Below are 16,879 nucleotides of genomic sequence, written 5' to 3' on the forward strand. Positions count from 1 at the left end.
GTCCCGGTGGCCATTTTGGGTGTACCGGTGCCCTTTTTTGTGTTCCAGCGGCCATCTTGGGTGTACCACCGGCCATTTTGAGAGTCCCAGTGGCCATCTTGGGTGTACCGGCACCCATTTTTTGTGTTCCGGCAGCCATTTTGGAACCGCTGAACAGCTGTTCCCCCATCGTAATGCGAGCATGCCCTCGCATTAGCGATGGGGAAATCCCCATCGCAATGCGGATTCATTGTTCAACGGTGCACTCGTTATACGAGGCACCACTGTATCTCTTTACTCCTGGATATGATAAAGTCCTCAGAGTTCCAAATTTGGATTCCAAAATCTCAACAATGCAAAACAGGACATGCATTATTATCTGGGTATGTTTTCAAATGGGAATTAAAATGGATCAGCCTCTGCCACTCTGATTAGCATTAGACAACATTGCACTAAGTGCATGTTAGCACTAAGCAACATGACAAACAGTATGTTTTACCTGGTGCCTGGCTTGGTGGTTCTTCCACAGAGTTCTGAATATCAGAAGAGGCAGAAGAATCTGGAGGAGGAGAGAACAGTCTCACTAAAGCAAACAAGAATTTCATTTTAATCTGAATCTATGGGGAACATGAAGGACAACTATAAATGGGGAAGAAAGCTTTGAGGGATGAAACCTACTGATTTTAGCTTAATATAAAATGAAAGACCTTCAATATAATATTTAAAGATATCCTTTAAAATTCAGAATAACACAAGATGTTCAAACAATGAAGATCAACAGTCAGACTGGTTTTAAGGATCAGCTCTAGAATTTTCTAATTCTATGTCAGGATCCTACACCATAATATGTTCTAGAAAAATAACACAGTTCAGCTTTTATTTACAAACTTATCTTGAGATGACTTGTACAGCACACCCTCCTGCTCTTGTTGCCCCCTGCTTGTCCAAAAGTTACAACATAATCTTCTTGGGGCACAAGATTACTCTCAGGAAAGAGATGTGGATCAGCTGAACTCTTCGCAGTCAGAATCTCTGAACACCTATTCTCCAGGACAGCTAAATGGATATACCAGTAACATACTATAATTTAATCCACTATTGATTGATTGATTGATTGACTGATTGATTGATTCCCTGCCCATCTAGACCAAAGTCTACTCTGCAGTCCAAGACCATCTGGAAAGACACAGTTGTCCACTATAGTTCTTAAATTTATATTCTAATATTCTACTGAAATATCCTGCCTTTCTTCCATTGCGCTCAAGCAGGTTTTCTGGTATTTTGTCTCCCAGATCCTAATCCAATACTCCAACCACTACACTGCAGAATTTCTACCAGGTTTTGGGAGGTGTGGGGGCAGAATGTTCTAAGACCTAAGAAAAGCTACTGCCTTTATTCCTTCCTTGGGAGATTCTAAATGGTTACTCCCTGAAATTAAATGAGACAAAGTTTATCAGCATTTGATAGTGCTCTCCTTAGCTTTGGGTTAACAAGCACTTTAGCTTTTTTTAATCTCATTTTTGCAGAAAAGATCACTTCTCAATCCCACCCCTGTACCTGCAGTTAGTTGTACAATACATTTGAGCCAGTCCTCCTGGTAATGGATGTTTAGTTCCGGCATCTGGGTCTCCAAGAACTCCAGTGCGTCCTTGTAACCTTGGCCAATGCTGACTTTCTCCAGATCAACTCCATCCCTGGCCAGCAGGAATTCCTGCAGCTTTGTAATCCTCAAGCCCAATTTGTAGTTTTCAAAACACATCTTGCAGCTTCTTCTTCTCTGACCTTGCCCTGAAACACCTGCTACAAGTTCCTCTTTTCCTCCTGACAACATCACTGTGATCTTTGCTAAACCTTTTACTGGTAAAACCACATGCCTACAGACTCAACGGTCACATTCGAGAAACTTCGGGAACACATTTACTGTCAGGCCTAGCATAGAGTTCACTTTACTTACGGATACATTTATTGATTAGATTGATTATATTTTGTTCTCACACCATTCCCTACATAGTCAAGCCATAAGTCAAAAGAACGTTTGGCATCAATATGTCAGAGAAGTGTAAAAACATCCAAATGTGGATAATTCTTCATATTGCTGATGAAAGGACCTTATAACCTGTACATGTTCACTGATATTATCTCAGAAAACTTTACCAGCACTTTTTGCCATTGGCCTCTGGGTCACAACATCTCTGTTGCATGCAGAAAAAACACGACCATGAGCAGGGATGGAGGTTCCTGCCAGAAGATGAAACAGAAATTAAAAGAGGGAGAAGACTTGTACAAAAGGGGGAACAAACATTGCTGTGGTGAGTCAAGAAAGGATAATTAAAGAGGAGAGAACAAAGGGGGTTTTCAGCAAAAGAAACAGGAAATAAGCTCTACAACATTCCGTAGGATTGTCTGCGCAGGCACAGAGCCCCCAATTGCGCGAATACATAGAGGATCACTCAAAGAACTACAGTTACAGGTGAGTAATCTGTGCTTCTCCCTTGAACAGCCTGGATCTGAGCAGCACAATTTTGGTTATACATGGGTTTTCCCCCCAATAAATAAACACTTCAATAAATAAATATTCAATATTGTGCTGCTATTTGTCTCCAGGAAGTGGCCTGAGAAAAGTGGCTCTTGGGCTAATTTAGGGCCCTGTTGTTGGCAGAGCGGTGGCCCCCAATTTGAGGGTGACAGACTAGCCAGCCCCCTCTCCTGTCATGGTGGCTCCCCGTGGTGGCCGTAAAGGGGGCTGAGGCATGCTGGCACAGGTCAGGGGAGGTGTCCGTGCATGCATCTATGTTTGTGAGAGAGGGAGTGACAGCAAGAGAGAGAGAGAAATCAACCATTTATGCTTTGTACGTTTTGTTACCCAATAGTATTCTACTACCTACCTATCAGATGAAATATAAAGATTCAAAGATCACCCCTGCACTTCATGGCCAGTTGCGATTCTAACTCAGGTCTCCTAAGTCCTAGCCTAATACTCTTATCACTACATTGAAATGCCCTCTTGCTTTTTCTTTTCTTTTTTAACATCATTTCTGCAAAGAGAGAGAGAGAGAGAGAGAGAGAGAGACAGACAGACAGACAGACAGACAGACAGACAGACAGACAGACAGACAGACAGACAGACAGATCAGTTCTCAAACTCAATCATACAAAGAAACCCAACTTGTGCTCTGTACCTGCAGGAAGCTGAACAACACTATTTGATCGGTCTTCCCGGTAATGGATGTTTAGTTCCGGCATCTGGGTCTCCAAGAACTCCAGTGCGTCCTTGTAACCTTGGCCAATGCTGACTTTCTCCAGATCAACTCCATCACTTGCCAGCAGGAATTCCTGCAGCTTTGTAATCCTCAAGCCCGATTTGTAGTTCATTAGGAGGTTGGAGAGTGCCGCCAAGACGTCAGCCAGACCTACTGTACAACGCAAATCACAGGTCAAGGTTTGCTTCAGAACTGGGAATGCCCCACCTACATTGGCTTGGGCTGATGAAGGCTCCTGTTCAAGACCATCTGGAAAGACACACTTGTCCACCCATGCCACAAACTGGTTTTAGATCTATTACCACAATTGTTTGGATCTTAACCGATTTACCTATCAGAGCCACACCTGAGGCTGACAGATTCTCTGCTAAAACCTCTTTGTTTATTTCCCCTCCTTTTGCTAGATCAGTTCTGAGTCATATGAGAGGACTTATCAAAACTGAAGACCCACTGCCCATGAATTGGCACAGAAGACTGTTCCAGACTTCATATAATGCTTAATTTCTTTTAAAACTCACCAGATGTGGCTGTAAGACTCTTCCACCTTATTTGTTGTATTTATATACTGCCCCATTAGTGCAAGCACCACTCTAAGCAGCTGACAGGTTAGAATTTAAAAGCCCACAAGATCCCAAATAACTGTATTATGTGCGCTCTGAAGAAGGAAGGAAAGAAAGGATTCACACACAATGACAGCAAGGGAAGCCCACTGGCCAATCCAGTTGGAAAATGTCCATTATCATTTTACCTGACAGTTGTTCTGCTTGCTCCCCATTTATCAAGCACTGAGATTCCTCTTGTGGGTTCTGCAGGCCATTCTCCTCTCCTTCCAGCCAGCGGTCAAGATTTAAGCCATTTACTAACTTCATGACTGGTGTCTGTGAACCACATTCCACAACCACAAGGTCTTTCATGTCAGCTATCAACTGCCGCAGTGAACTGTACCCATAAAGGTAGATGTGCGGGTGGAAGCCATGCAGCTGGTAAAAAGCCCCAGAAAAGTCTCCAAAGTTGACCCCCTGTGGATGGCCAAGCAGCAAATCCACGATACGCAGTTTCAGATCACCAGGATCTCTCTCCTCAAAGGCCATTGGCCCCTGAAACGAAGTGAATATGTCAGTAACATCATCACATATGGGCTAGCAAGACATCACCACCTTGAATATGGTGACACTCTTCTATCTGGGACTCTGGAACAATTACAGATAATAAATGTACCTCTTATAATAACTATTATATGTGTAAAATCTATCCCCAAGAAAAATGATTGGATTCAGTATCTAAAAAGGATTAAATTTATTTATTTATTTATTTACAATATTTTTTAGCTGCACCATATACCCTAGAAGGAAGATTCTTGGTAAAAAACACAAAAAATGCTTCGCTGATCAAAATGCTTCCTGAAAAATGAATAAAGAGGCAAGGAAAATGTATATTATATACCATCAAATCAGTTCTGACTCATGGCACCCCAGTACGATTCCCAAGTTATATGAGATATTAAAGGGTCTGTTTTACCAGTATTTCTATCCAGTGATTTTACATGGCCCAGTGAGGATCCGAACACAGGTCTCCTAAATCCCAACACTCAATCTGCTAATGTGACAATGTCTTATAATTAAAACAGATGCTGTTTATAACATGGGTGACGAGCAACACTTTCATTTTCTAAAGAAAGACATGCTTGGATGTGTCACAGTTGCCTGGAAACACCTGATTCATAATACAGTAGAAACCATTTTCTGGAATCCCAGTCAGATAGGGTGAGTCCGTGTGTGACGGGCAGGGGAGGGGTTTGCATCCAGACTTCAACCTGTCTCGTCAGAAATCATGAACACTAAATTCAATGGGAGTTATTTCCCAGGTAAATGTACAGTAATGCTAATTAAGTGATAATCTGGGGCTCTATCCTATGTACAGAAATTTAAGTCCTCCACATCTCTAGGTAGAGCTGAAAGGACTTTCATGTTGTTAGCCGCTCAGAGTGGTATAAATATACCAGATGAGCGGGATATAAATCAATCAATCAATCAATCAATCAATCAAATAAATAAATAAATAAATAAATAAATAAATAAATAAATAAATAAATAAATAAATAAATAAATAAATAAATAAATATTAAAGAGGTACTGCCAGTCAGTGTGAACAGTGCTGGACAGTTTCAGTGTACGGCATCAATATCTTAAAATTAGAATAGGTGGATGTCAAAATAATATTTTACTTAATCTGTTGTCATCCATATAATTTATGCATACCATGTTTATTTAACTCTATTTAGTTCTTTTTCTGTTTATCCAGTCTGTGGCCAGTTCCATTAAATCAATTCTAAAACAGAAAGAAAAAAGGCCTGTATATATAAATGTTCAAGCTCAGCTGTTATTCAGTGTCATGCTATTATCAGTTTAACTGCTGGTCTGCAAACATGCCGAAATGAAAGAAACAGACATGTAATTAAAATTCCACTTGTACTACATGTGATGAATTCTTTTAAATTGCACTTCCTGACATTAAAAACAATGTCATATTGCATGTGAAGTGACATCTGCTTATTAGATGCCCCTCCAATAAAATCTATGTTGGGAAGACATCTGGACCCCTTTAAAAGTGAACATTTCAGCAATGTATGAAATCAAAGAATGGGAAACTCCTTCGTGGGCCATTACTAGGAAAATAGACATTCAGAAAGAGATCAACAGTTTTAGACTTTGGACACTGCTCACACAATGCAGGACAAGTTACTTCTTAAGAAAGAAATAGACTGCATAAAAGTAAACATATTATGGATTAAATAAAAAGATAGATTTTCTTCCTCTGCTTTAATTACACATTTGTTTCTTTCACTTCAGTATGTTTGCAGACCAGCAGTTAAAATTATAACAGTTAAAATGATAACAGCATGACCCTGAGTAACAGCTGTGCTGTTCCTTCTTCCTTCTGTATTAGAACTGACTTAGTGGAGCTGGTCACAGACTGAATAAACAGAAAAATAACTAAATACATTTATATATACTATGCATAAATTATATTTATGACTAAAAATTACAGGAAATAGTCTTTTAATTCTATCCTAATTTTGAGATATTGATGCCAAGATTATTAGACAAGATTATTATTTATGTAAAAATTAAAAAAATAAAAATTATGGATGTGCTGTAGAATTATGGATACATGAATTTATTTATATGTTGTCCCTAGTAAGTTATAATGGTGTAACCGTAGTTCTTCTTATGTTACATAACCCTTGAAGAAGGTGGACAGGCCAAAATCTGTTGGGCATTTTACAGTGGTGCCTCGCTAGACAGTTACCCTGCATGACAGTTTTTTTGCTAGACATTGACTTTTTGCGATTGCTATAGCGATTCGCAAAACAGTGATTCCTATGGGGGAATTTCGCCGGACAATGTTTGGTCCCTGCTTCGCAAACCGATTTTCACTAGACAACAATTTTGACAGCTCCCTTCGCACTCGCAAAACGGGTGTTTTTGGGACATAAGCTTTCAAGACAGCTATTTAAGCAGCTCCGCAGTTTGCAAAGCAGCTTTCCTATGGCCGATCTTCGCTAGACAACGAGAATTCTTCCCCATTGGAATGCATTAAACAGGCTTCAATGCATTCCAATGGGGAAATGCTTTTCGCTAGACAATGATTTCGCTAAACAGCGATTTCAGTGGAACAGATTATCATCATCTAGCGAGGCACCACTGTACATGGGAATAAAGAATACATATTCCCTCTATCCTGTGACTACAGTTTTTCCCTTGTTGTGACCTTACGTTTCAGTGGATGCACAAGTTCCTTTCATCATTTTCTACAATTGTCAAACCTACAGTGTAGGCAATTGATTGGCTCCCGACTCTAAGGAAAGCTTGGGGGATGGATAAGGCGCTTCACATTGTTGTTATATGCTGCCAGGTTGCCTCATAAAACCCTATGGATAAGAGATCTCCAAAATGCTCTGCACTCAACAGTCCTTCTCTGCTCTTGCAAACTCCAACCTTTCTCAGCATTATTGTCTTTTCCAGTGAATGTTACTTTCTCATGATATGCCCAAAGCATGACAGCCTCAGTCTAATATAGTGCAAACTGAATGTCTCGTGTCTTATCTTTGAAATAACATGTGAGTTGTCTCCCAAAATAGAAGTGTTATTTATCTGATAAAGTAATAGGCAGGAGCCTACACAATTATCAGCTGATTAGTCTTTTGGGCATTTTCTCCAAATTATATGTATGTTATCTTCTAAATAAAACAGACGATTGAGCAGAATCAATTTTATACCTAAAAGCAGATGAGGGTCACAATGCAATATACCTTTCTAATAACCCTGCAGACTCTAATTCAGAAGAATACTGTATGACCAAAATCCAGTAGTAAATTGGAAGAAGAAGTGGCCACTGAATCAATGGAAATTACATGGTGATGACGCACCAACTGATTCATTAGGTTTACTCTAGTTGTAGTGATGTATGGAAGTGAGAGCTGGACCATAAAGAAAGCAGACCGCCGAAGAATTGATGCCTTTGAATTGTGGTGCTGGAGGAGGCTCTTGAGAATCCCCTGGACTGCAAGGAGAACAAACCTATCAGTTCTAAAGAAAATCAACCCTGAGTGCTCACTGGAAGGAGAGATCCTGAAGCTGAGGCTCCAGTACTTTGGCCATCTCATGAGAAGAAAACACTCCTTGGAAAAAAAACTTGATGTTAGGAAAGTGTGACGGCAAGAGGAGAAGGGGACGACCGAGGATGAGATGCCTGGATAGTGTCTGCGAAGCAACCAACATGAATTTGACACAACTCCGGGACGCAGTGGAAGATAGGCAGGCCTGGCGTGCTCTGGTCCATGGGGTCACGAAGAGTCAGACACGACTAAACGACTAAACGAACGAACAATCTTGTTACTGGATTTCAGCTACTGTTGCATTTACTGATTCTGTCTTTAACTCAATTGATAGAGCTAGATTTTGAGAATTGAGTGGAAGAACAGATCCTGCTCATTGTTGACTGAAATGCACTCTAACTTTATGGCTAGGGTGAGAGAGGGCTAACACAGGACCCTCTGCCTTATCCAATCCCACTAAGCCAGGGTTACTAACAGATTTGTTTGCTGGCTCCTTTTAATTATTTTTGATGGTGATGATATTATTCTGGCCACGGAATCACAAGAGATTGTGAATCTTGATCTACTCCAATCAAATGCCATTTCTGCACCTTGCTGACAGTGCCCTTAGAAGAATGTCAGCAGGACTACCCAACTGCTTTGGAAAGGAAAGATTAATTATAATCAAACAAAAATTGTGGTCTTTCATAACATTGGAATCAAATAGTGTACAGGGTAGATTATTGATGCTCAACAAACAGAACCCACACTCCTCCTTTAAATATTCAAGTGTTACCTTTGGGAGTATTTGTCTTGGAAACTACACCTCAACTATACCTCTTGTAACTACTGTACTACAGTACAGTGTGCAATTCTATTTCCCTTTCTGAACATGATTAGTTAATATCCCCTGCCCTTAATATGTCCCAGGGCAAAATAAACATTCAGACCCTGTATGAAGCTAAAATCTGGCAATGATAATATTAAGATTTTTTAAAAATGATTGTTAAATAACAATCTTTTAAAGGACATATGGGGAGATTTTATAGAATTCACTTTAATAAAAGGGAAAGACATTTACCTTCACAAGAAACATGGTAATTTCGGAGGGAATAAGGGCTTTGGAATAATAACTGAAAAACTGAAAGTAGCCATATTGATCCAGGCGACGGGGTGTACTGTGTTTTAATTCAATAAATCAAAATTACTATGACTATTATGCTAAATTGTTAGTTTATTTGTTACGTAATGTTTTAGTTATGTTATATATTGTCTAGTAGTGTGTTTTTTGTTGTTCTTGTTTCTTATTTTGCTTGTAAAACAAACTAAAAAATTTTTTTTAAAAAAAGGAAGGGCAAACTGAAATCTGGTTTTGGAATGAAAGCTGCTTGCCCAGCTAGTTCAGAATAATTTTGTAATGAAAATCTTAGGCCTTCCCTGGGGCACCTCAACAGTACTGTAGGAAATAAAGCTAGGCACCACTTGGATTATTGAGTGGAGTTAGAAACACACTTTGTACGGTCTCGGAGATATTCTGTTTGCTCTTTAATGCTTGCTCTAGAAAGGAGGGGTGGCTGAGAAAACAGCCTCTTGGGCTAAAAATTGTATAGGTACCACCAGTCCTTATCATCCTTGTTTACTCAAGATAAGATCCACTCTTGGGTCAACCGTGCAGCATAAGTCTCTGCCCAATTTCTTGGGTGTACGCCCGAATGCAATAATACGACGACCTTCCTGGGAGTAAAGTCCCGCTGAGTTCAAACGGGGATTACTCCCGAGTAGACAGCAGATTGTGTTAGAAGTCGCAACGCACGTGGTAGGATTGTCATTTGCGAGTGCACACGATCCCAGCCCGGGGCTGCACGTCCTTGAATAAGTTTTGGCAAGTCCACGGGATTGCCGCCAGGATCCCAGCGGTCCACAGGACGAGCTCGCTAGGGTTCAAGCCCTAGCCTAGATCACCCCGCCAAGGAAATTAAATAATCGCTTCCGTGTCCGGGCTGCAAAAGAGGGGACGGCGATCCGCTCACGCCTCCCTCCACAAGACACGCGGACGGCAAAGATAACACCCACGCCAATCCTGATCATAACAGCCCAGCAACATGCAATGGCAGGAGGGGATTCGAAGAACTTCAGCCTTACCTAGTTCAAATTCCTTCTCTTTCAGCCAAAACAGAGGAGGCAGTTAAAAAGCAAACAAACAGGAAGCTAAATCAACGGACACGCTGGAACCTCGACCAGTTTACTTTCTCTTCTCCTTTATCATGTGATCCACAACGCCACGTGACTCTGTCTCCTCCCTCGGCTGGGGGGGGGGGAAAGATGGGAGAGTTGACCGGGGAACCGAGCGGATACCTTTTTGCGGTCCTCCGAATGCTTTAATATAATCTTGGAATTCCAGACCTGCAAGGGATCCAGTGGATCACCGAGTCCAGCCCCTTGTCAAGGAGGCACGGTGGGGAATCGAACTCCAAACTTCTGGCTTCGCAGCCAGATGCCTAAACCACTGAGCGCTCCAGTAGTGGATTCCACTTAAAGGTGTGTTTGTGTTTGGTGGAGCGCGAAAATCCATCTGGTCCTGATAGGGTGGAAAGAAGCCGATATATGATCGTGCGTTCTTCTTTGGAAACGAATGTCTTGTGAAAATACAGCACAGGACAAGTATCAGAGTCTTGGCCGTTCAGAGGGTTTGGACCACAACTCCCATGATCCCCTTTTGGCAATGATGGGAGATAAAATGCAACAGGTCTAAAGAGCAGGGAGCCCCAATCTCTGCTTTAGAAATTGTGTTACTTTTTTTTTTCTCTCCCCCCTCTTGAGGATCTCCAGTAATGAGATGCCATACCCTATTAAACCAACCTCTCCCTCTCCTCTGCGAAAGAGGGGGAGAGGTAAGGAAGCAAAACTCAAGCTTAAAATGAAGAAAGTAGGAAAAACCACTGGACTAGACAGGTATAATCTAAAACAAATCCCTTATGAATACACAGTGGAAGTGAAGAACAGATTTAAGGAACTCGATTTGGTGGACAGAGTGCCAGAAGAACTATGGATGGAGGCTCATAACATTGTACAGGAGGCAGCAACAAAAACCATCCCAAAGATAAAGAAATGCAAGAAAGCAAAGTGGTTGTCCAACGAGTCCTTGCAAATAGGACAGAAGAGAAGGGAAACAAAATGCAAAGGAGATAGGGAAAGTTACAGAAAATTAAATGCTGACTTCCAAAGAACAGCAAGGAGAGACAAGAGGGCCTTCTTAAATGTACAGTACAGTGCAAAGTAATAAAGGAAAATAATAGAAAGGGAAAACCTAGAGATCTGTTCAGGAAAATTGGAAATATTAAAGGAATATTTTGTGCAAAGATGGACATGATAAAGGACAAAAATGGAAGGGACCTAACAGAAGCAGAAGAAATCAAGAGGTGGCAAGAATACACAGAGGAATTATACCCGAACTGGATGTCCCGGACAACCCAGATAGTGTGGTTGCTGACCTTGAGCCAGACATCCTGGAGAGTGAAGTCAAGTGGGCCTTAGAAAGCATGGCTAACAACAAGGCCAGTGGAGGTAATGGCATACCAGTGGAACTATTTAAAATCTTAAAAGATAACTCTATTAAGGTGCTACACTCAATATGCCAGCAAGTTTGGAAACCTCAGCAGTGGCCAGAGGATTGGAAAAGATCAGTCTACAGCTAAATCCCAAAGAAGGGCATTGCCAAAGAACGCTCCAACTACGATACAATTGCACTCATTTCACATGCTAGCAAGGTTATGCACAAAATCCTACAAGGTAGGCTTCAGCAGTATGTGGTCCAAGAACTCGCAGAACTGCAAGCTGGATTTTGAAGGGGCAGAGGAACCAGAGACCAAATTGCTAACATGTGCTGGATTATGGAGAAAGCCAGAGAGTTCCAGAAAAACATCTACAGTACTTCTCCTTCATTGACTACACAAAAGCCTTTGACTGGGTGGACCACAACAAACTGTGGCAAGTCCTTAAAGAAATGGGAGTGCCTGACCACCTTATCTATCTCCTGAGAAAACTATATTTGGGACAGGAAGCAACAGTTAGAACTGGATATGGAACAACTGATTGGTTCAAAATTGGGTAAGGAGAACGACAAGGTGGTGTATTGTCCCCCTGCTTATTTAACTGATATGCAGAATATATCATGCGCAAGGCTGGACTGGAGGAATTGCAAACTGGTACCTCGATTTAAGAACTTAATCCGTATTGGGACTGCGTTCTTAAGTCGAAACATTCTTAAGTAGAAGCACCATTTCCCATAGGAATGCATTGAAAACCATTTAATCCATATCTGCTGTTTTTCGTTCTTAAGTCGCACAGTTCTTAAATCGAAACATTAGTTCTCATAGGAACAAATGCAAAGCTGGTTAATCCGTATCTACCACTAGGGGCAATTTTTTTTATTTTTTCTTCTATTGACCTAATAGGTAAAAAAAAGGGCAGGAAAGGGTTTTTTTTTTTCTTTTTGGGGGTTCTTAAGTTGAGGCTCTGTTCTCAAGTCGAAGCAACTTTTTGTGAACGGAGCCATTCTTAACTCGAATCGTTCTTATGTAGGGACGTTCTCAAGTTGAGGTACCACTGTAAGATTGCTGGGAGAATTTCCAACAACCTCAGATATGCAGATGATACCACCCTGATGGCAGAAAGTGAGGAGGAATTAAAGAACCTCTTAATGAGGGTGAAAGAGGAGAGCGCAAAAATTGGTCTGAATCTCAGCATCAAAAAAACTAAGCTCATCCCATCACCTCCTGGCAAAAAGGGGAAAATATGGAGACAGTGACAGATTTTACTTTCCTGGGCTCCATGAGCACTGCAGATGGTGACAGCAGCCACGAAATTAAAAAATGCCTGTTTTTTGGGAGGAAAGCGATGATAAACCTAGACAGCAGCTTAAAAAGCAGAGATATCACCTCGCCAATAAAGGTCCGCATAGTCAAAGCTATGGTTTTTCCAGTAGTGATGTATGGAAGTGAGAGCTGGACCATAAAGAAGGCTGACTGCTGAAGAATTGATGCTTTTGAATTGTGGTGCTGGAGGATACTCTTGAAAGTCTCATGGACTGCCAGGAGAACAAACCTATCCATTTTAAAGGAAATCAATCCTGAGTGCTCATTGGAAGGACAGATCCTGAAGCTGAGGCTCCAGTACTTTGGCCATCTCATGAGAAGAGAAGATTCCCTGGAAAAGACCCTGATGTTGGGAAAGTGTGAAAGGCAAGAGGATAAAGGGATGACAGAGGAAGAGATGGGTGGAGAGTGTCATCAAAGCAACCAACATGAATTTGACCCAATTCTGGGATGCAGTGGAAGACAGGAGGGCCTGGCATGCTCTGGTCCATGGGGTCACAAAGAGTCGGACACGACTTAATGACTAAACAACAACAAAAGAAAACTCGCCATATTTTTTTAAAATACAAAGTGCAAAATTCAATTAAAAGCTGCTTTGTGTTGGTTGTTTTAGGTTTTTTAGACTGTTTGGCCATGTTCTGGAGGTTTTTCTTCCTAACATTTCACCAGTCTCTGTTGCTGGCATCTTCATTGTCTTCTGAAGATGCTAGCCACAGAGACTGGCCACAGAAACCTCCAAACAGCCCCAAAAACCTACAACAACCATCGGATCCTGGCTGTGAAAGCGTTCGAGAATGCACTGCTTTTTCTTTGGTGTTGGAGGGTGCAAGAAGCATCATAAGAATAGATCAGAGCTGGAGACTACCTAACCCCTTGAACTACAATTCTCATTATCCCTCATTGGCTATAGCAACTAAGGCTGATGGGACTGGCAGTGCAAAAATAAGTAGAGACCCACTGGTTGTCCACCCCAGATGAGATATAAATGTAATGAAAAACAAAAACTTTGCACTAAGGATAAATAGGCAGGGATTTTATCAGCTGTGCTTTCTGAAAGAGTCTTTGGAGTTCTAACCATGCATTTACACGGGGTGCTTTTGATAGTCCTCACTACCCCTCCTATGAATCAAGCCAGCCTCTGTGGCCTTGGGCAAGCTGCACAGTCCCAGGGCTCCTCCAGAAGAAGGGAAGGGTAAACCACTTTGAGTGTTCTGGAAAACCCTGCAAAGGGTTGCCGTAACTCAGAATTGACTTCACGGCACATTATTATTTATTTCATTTATTATGTTTAACAATCGCAAAAGGAAGATCAGGAGAGTGTTGCGCTTGAACCAAAATCAAACTGATGTTTTCTACACCCAGAAGGGAATTTGCAGAAGTGGTTTTGTCATTTTGTTTTGTTTTAATTCTGCAACCTGGCATTTTATAAGAGGAACTGGTGGAAGACACAACCACAAGAAGATCTGGCCTGCAACAGACAGACAGGGAAATGGTCTTGGGAAATGTAATTAAACAACACAGCATGCATAGATAGCTACATACCCTGTTTTCCCGAAAATAAGACCTAACCTGAAAATAAGCCCTAGTATGATTTTTCAGGATGCTTGTAATATAAGCCCAACCCAAAAATAAGCCCCAGTTCAGTGAAACCCCGCCCTCCACCCTTGTGCAGCAACCAGAAAAAGATGACATGACTGTCATTGAATAAATGTAGATTGCTGCAAATGACATCCCCTGAAAATAAGCACTAATGTGTTTTTGAAGCAAAAATTAATATAAGACACTGTCTTATTTTGGGGGATAGATTGATAGATATGCATGTGTTTATATGGGAAAGACTAGAATGTGCCATTTGCATGGTAGAGCATTCTAACCAAGAAGAATCTGTCTGGCATTTCACCAACAGAAGGCAGAAAAGTTAACTGTCAGATAGATATATTAAACAAGTGAATAGATACATAAAACAAGTGATGGTTGTTTTATTGGACTGTTTAATTGTCTGTCAATTAACTTGTCAGTTTTCTTTTAGAGTCTATGTCTGCTTGATTGTCTGGAAGATATGTTAGTTTGAGATGTATATAAGAAAGAATAACTATGTCTGTCAAGTTTAAAGATAATACTGTATACCAATATAAATAAGTCAAGCACAAGTCTATGTATAAAGTACCAAAATGTCAAAGCGCTGTTTATTCTGTTCTACATGCCATATAGTAAAAGTTCTTTAACGTTTTTAAACCAAGACTAAGTGATCATTTACTTTCAATTGCTGGCACACACACAAAAGGGAGAATATCATTTTACGTGTGTTTTTTTATGTAACACTTTAAACTGCTGTGGACAAACTCTCATATACCTTTTCAACTAATGACTCATGGTTTGTGTGACAGTACTTGTTGAACACCATGCGCCAACAGGATTCTAGCCATAAGGATTAAAGATATAAATTGACAACGTATAGGACAATCATTTCGTAACACTCTCTCTGTTTCTCTCTCACACACTTCCTCTTCCTCTTTCTAACCTCATCACATATAACCCTGAGCCGGCGTCCAGAACACTCACCTGTTCTCCAAAGCTCCTAGGAATGAGAACTACATTTAGGAATGAGGGTGTGACCAACACAGCAGGTTCTTTTGCCAGCCTGGCAAACCAGGCTTCGCATCTGCCATAAGCACTACAGACGTGTGCTTTGCCTGCCCTTTCAGCGTCACCAACCCTCGCTGGGCAGGGTGGAGCAACTCAAGGGTTCTGAGTTTTTGTTTCCATTTCCTTATATCAGCATGACGAATCCATTTGAAACCAGCGATAACTGAGAGGAAGAACGGCAGAAGTTCTTGCTTGGTTTAACCAGCAATGTAATGTATACAAAGGTCACAAGATTGGACTGTTTAATTAGCAAGAATGACATCATCTGCCTCCTTTTCTAGGTCCTCCCCTACTGTCTAGATCCATTACGTTGAGACCTGCCTTAAGCTGATGAAAACAAGTTTGTGGCATCTACCACGTGACAGCCCTTCGCATATTTGAAGGCAGCTACCATGTCACCTTTCAATCATCTCTAGGTTAAACATGTCCACCTCCCTCAACAGTTCTTCATAGGGCTTGGGTTCAGACCTTTCTTCATCCTGGTCACCCTCCTCTAGACATGTCTCAGCTTCTCAATACCCTTCTGAACCTGGGTTGCCCAGAACAGGATATACTATTCTAGGTGAGGTCTGACCAAAGTAGAGTACAGTGTAGTGGCACTATTACCTTCCTTGATCTGGACCAGGGTTGGGCAATTAATTTCTATAGGAGGCTACATGAAAAATCTGAACTGTGTTCAGGGGCCAAACCAAGTTTACTTAAAAATAAAATGAAACAGTGATGTTATGATTGTTTTTATTTTAAACTTGTTAATCTTCACAAATACTAAAGAGTTTTTTTGCAGTATGTTAAAGATAAGCAACTGATCAACTTTAGACAAAAAGCTATAAATGGTTTTGATGTTCAACTTGTTCAGTGAGAGAAATCCAGTCTGTCTTGGGTTTGAACAAGTGCTTGATCACCAGACTGGAGAGATGACCGGCGGGCTGGACATGAGCGGCTCGCGAGCCGTATGTGGCCCTTGGGCTGCACTTTGCCCAGGTCTGATCTGGACACTCCACTTATATTGATGCAGGCTAATATACCTTTGGCAATATGAAATACAGATGCCCCTCTTCTGCTCATCAAGAAAAGAGTAATCTGTGCAGGATCACTGTGGAGGGGTTTGAAGAGAAACCTCTCCCATCCCATATGGTAAAAGGTAAAGGTTCCCCTTGACAATTTTTGTCCAGTCGTGTTCAACTCTAGGGGGCGGTGCTCATCCCCATTTCCAAGCCATAGAGCCAGCGTTTTGTCCGAAGACAATCTTCCGTGGTCACATGGCCAGTGTGACTTAGACATGGAACGCTGTTACCTTCCCACCAAGGTGGTCCCTATTGATCTCCTTGCATTTGCATGCTTTCGAACCGCTAGGTTGGCGGGAGCTGGGACAAGCGACGGGCGCTCACTCCGTAGTGTGGATTCGATCTTACGACTGCTGGTCTTCTGACCCTGCAGCACAGGCTTCTGCGGTTTAGCCCGCAGCACCACCACGTCCCTATCCCATATGGAGATGTTAATAATAAACTTCAGAGCTGGAAGGG

At 41.5% G+C, this 16,879-nt stretch overlaps 2 protein-coding genes across 2 annotated transcripts in view; both read right to left on the reverse strand.

Moving 5' to 3' along the window:
- Window positions 1-1,224, reverse strand: part of LOC110086450 (uncharacterized) — a 44,959-nt gene extending 43,735 nt beyond the window's left edge. The window contains exon 1 of the mRNA XM_078378119.1: window positions 479-1,224. Within this exon, the coding sequence (XP_078234245.1) occupies window positions 479-584 (106 nt within the window). The 5' untranslated portion in view covers window positions 585-1,224. The remainder of the gene's footprint in view (window positions 1-478) is intronic.
- A 241-nt stretch (window positions 1,225-1,465) lies between these two features.
- On the reverse strand, window positions 1,466-15,431 carry LOC144583701 (uncharacterized). Its single transcript, XM_078378120.1, has 4 exons — window positions 15,273-15,431; window positions 3,988-4,336; window positions 3,159-3,392; window positions 1,466-2,217 (listed from the first exon to the last, which is right to left on the reverse strand). The coding sequence occupies exons 2-4, from the start codon at window positions 4,328-4,330 to the stop codon at window positions 2,120-2,122; spliced, it is 675 nt and encodes a 224-aa protein (XP_078234246.1). The 5' UTR covers window positions 4,331-4,336; window positions 15,273-15,431; the 3' UTR covers window positions 1,466-2,119.
- Between the last annotated feature and the right edge of the window lie 1,448 nt (window positions 15,432-16,879).

Source organism: Pogona vitticeps, chromosome 6 (assembly GCF_051106095.1).
Source record: "Pogona vitticeps strain Pit_001003342236 chromosome 6, PviZW2.1, whole genome shotgun sequence".
NCBI lineage: Eukaryota > Metazoa > Chordata > Lepidosauria > Squamata > Agamidae > Pogona > Pogona vitticeps.

Bases quoted from the DNA above. Each gene is read 5' to 3' on its own strand.
- LOC144583701 (XM_078378120.1), bottom strand. From the start codon at position 4,330: ATGGCCTTTGAGGAGAGAGATCCTGGTGATCTGAAACTGCGTATCGTG. The intron at 3,393-3,987 runs GTAAAATGATAA...TGCGTTGTACAG, and splicing joins GCAAGCAGAACAACTGTCAG to TAGGTCTGGCTGACGTCTTG. The intron at 2,218-3,158 runs GTACAGAGCACA...ATCTTCTGGCAG, and splicing joins TGTTGTTCAGCTTCCTGCAG to GAACCTCCATCCCTGCTCAT.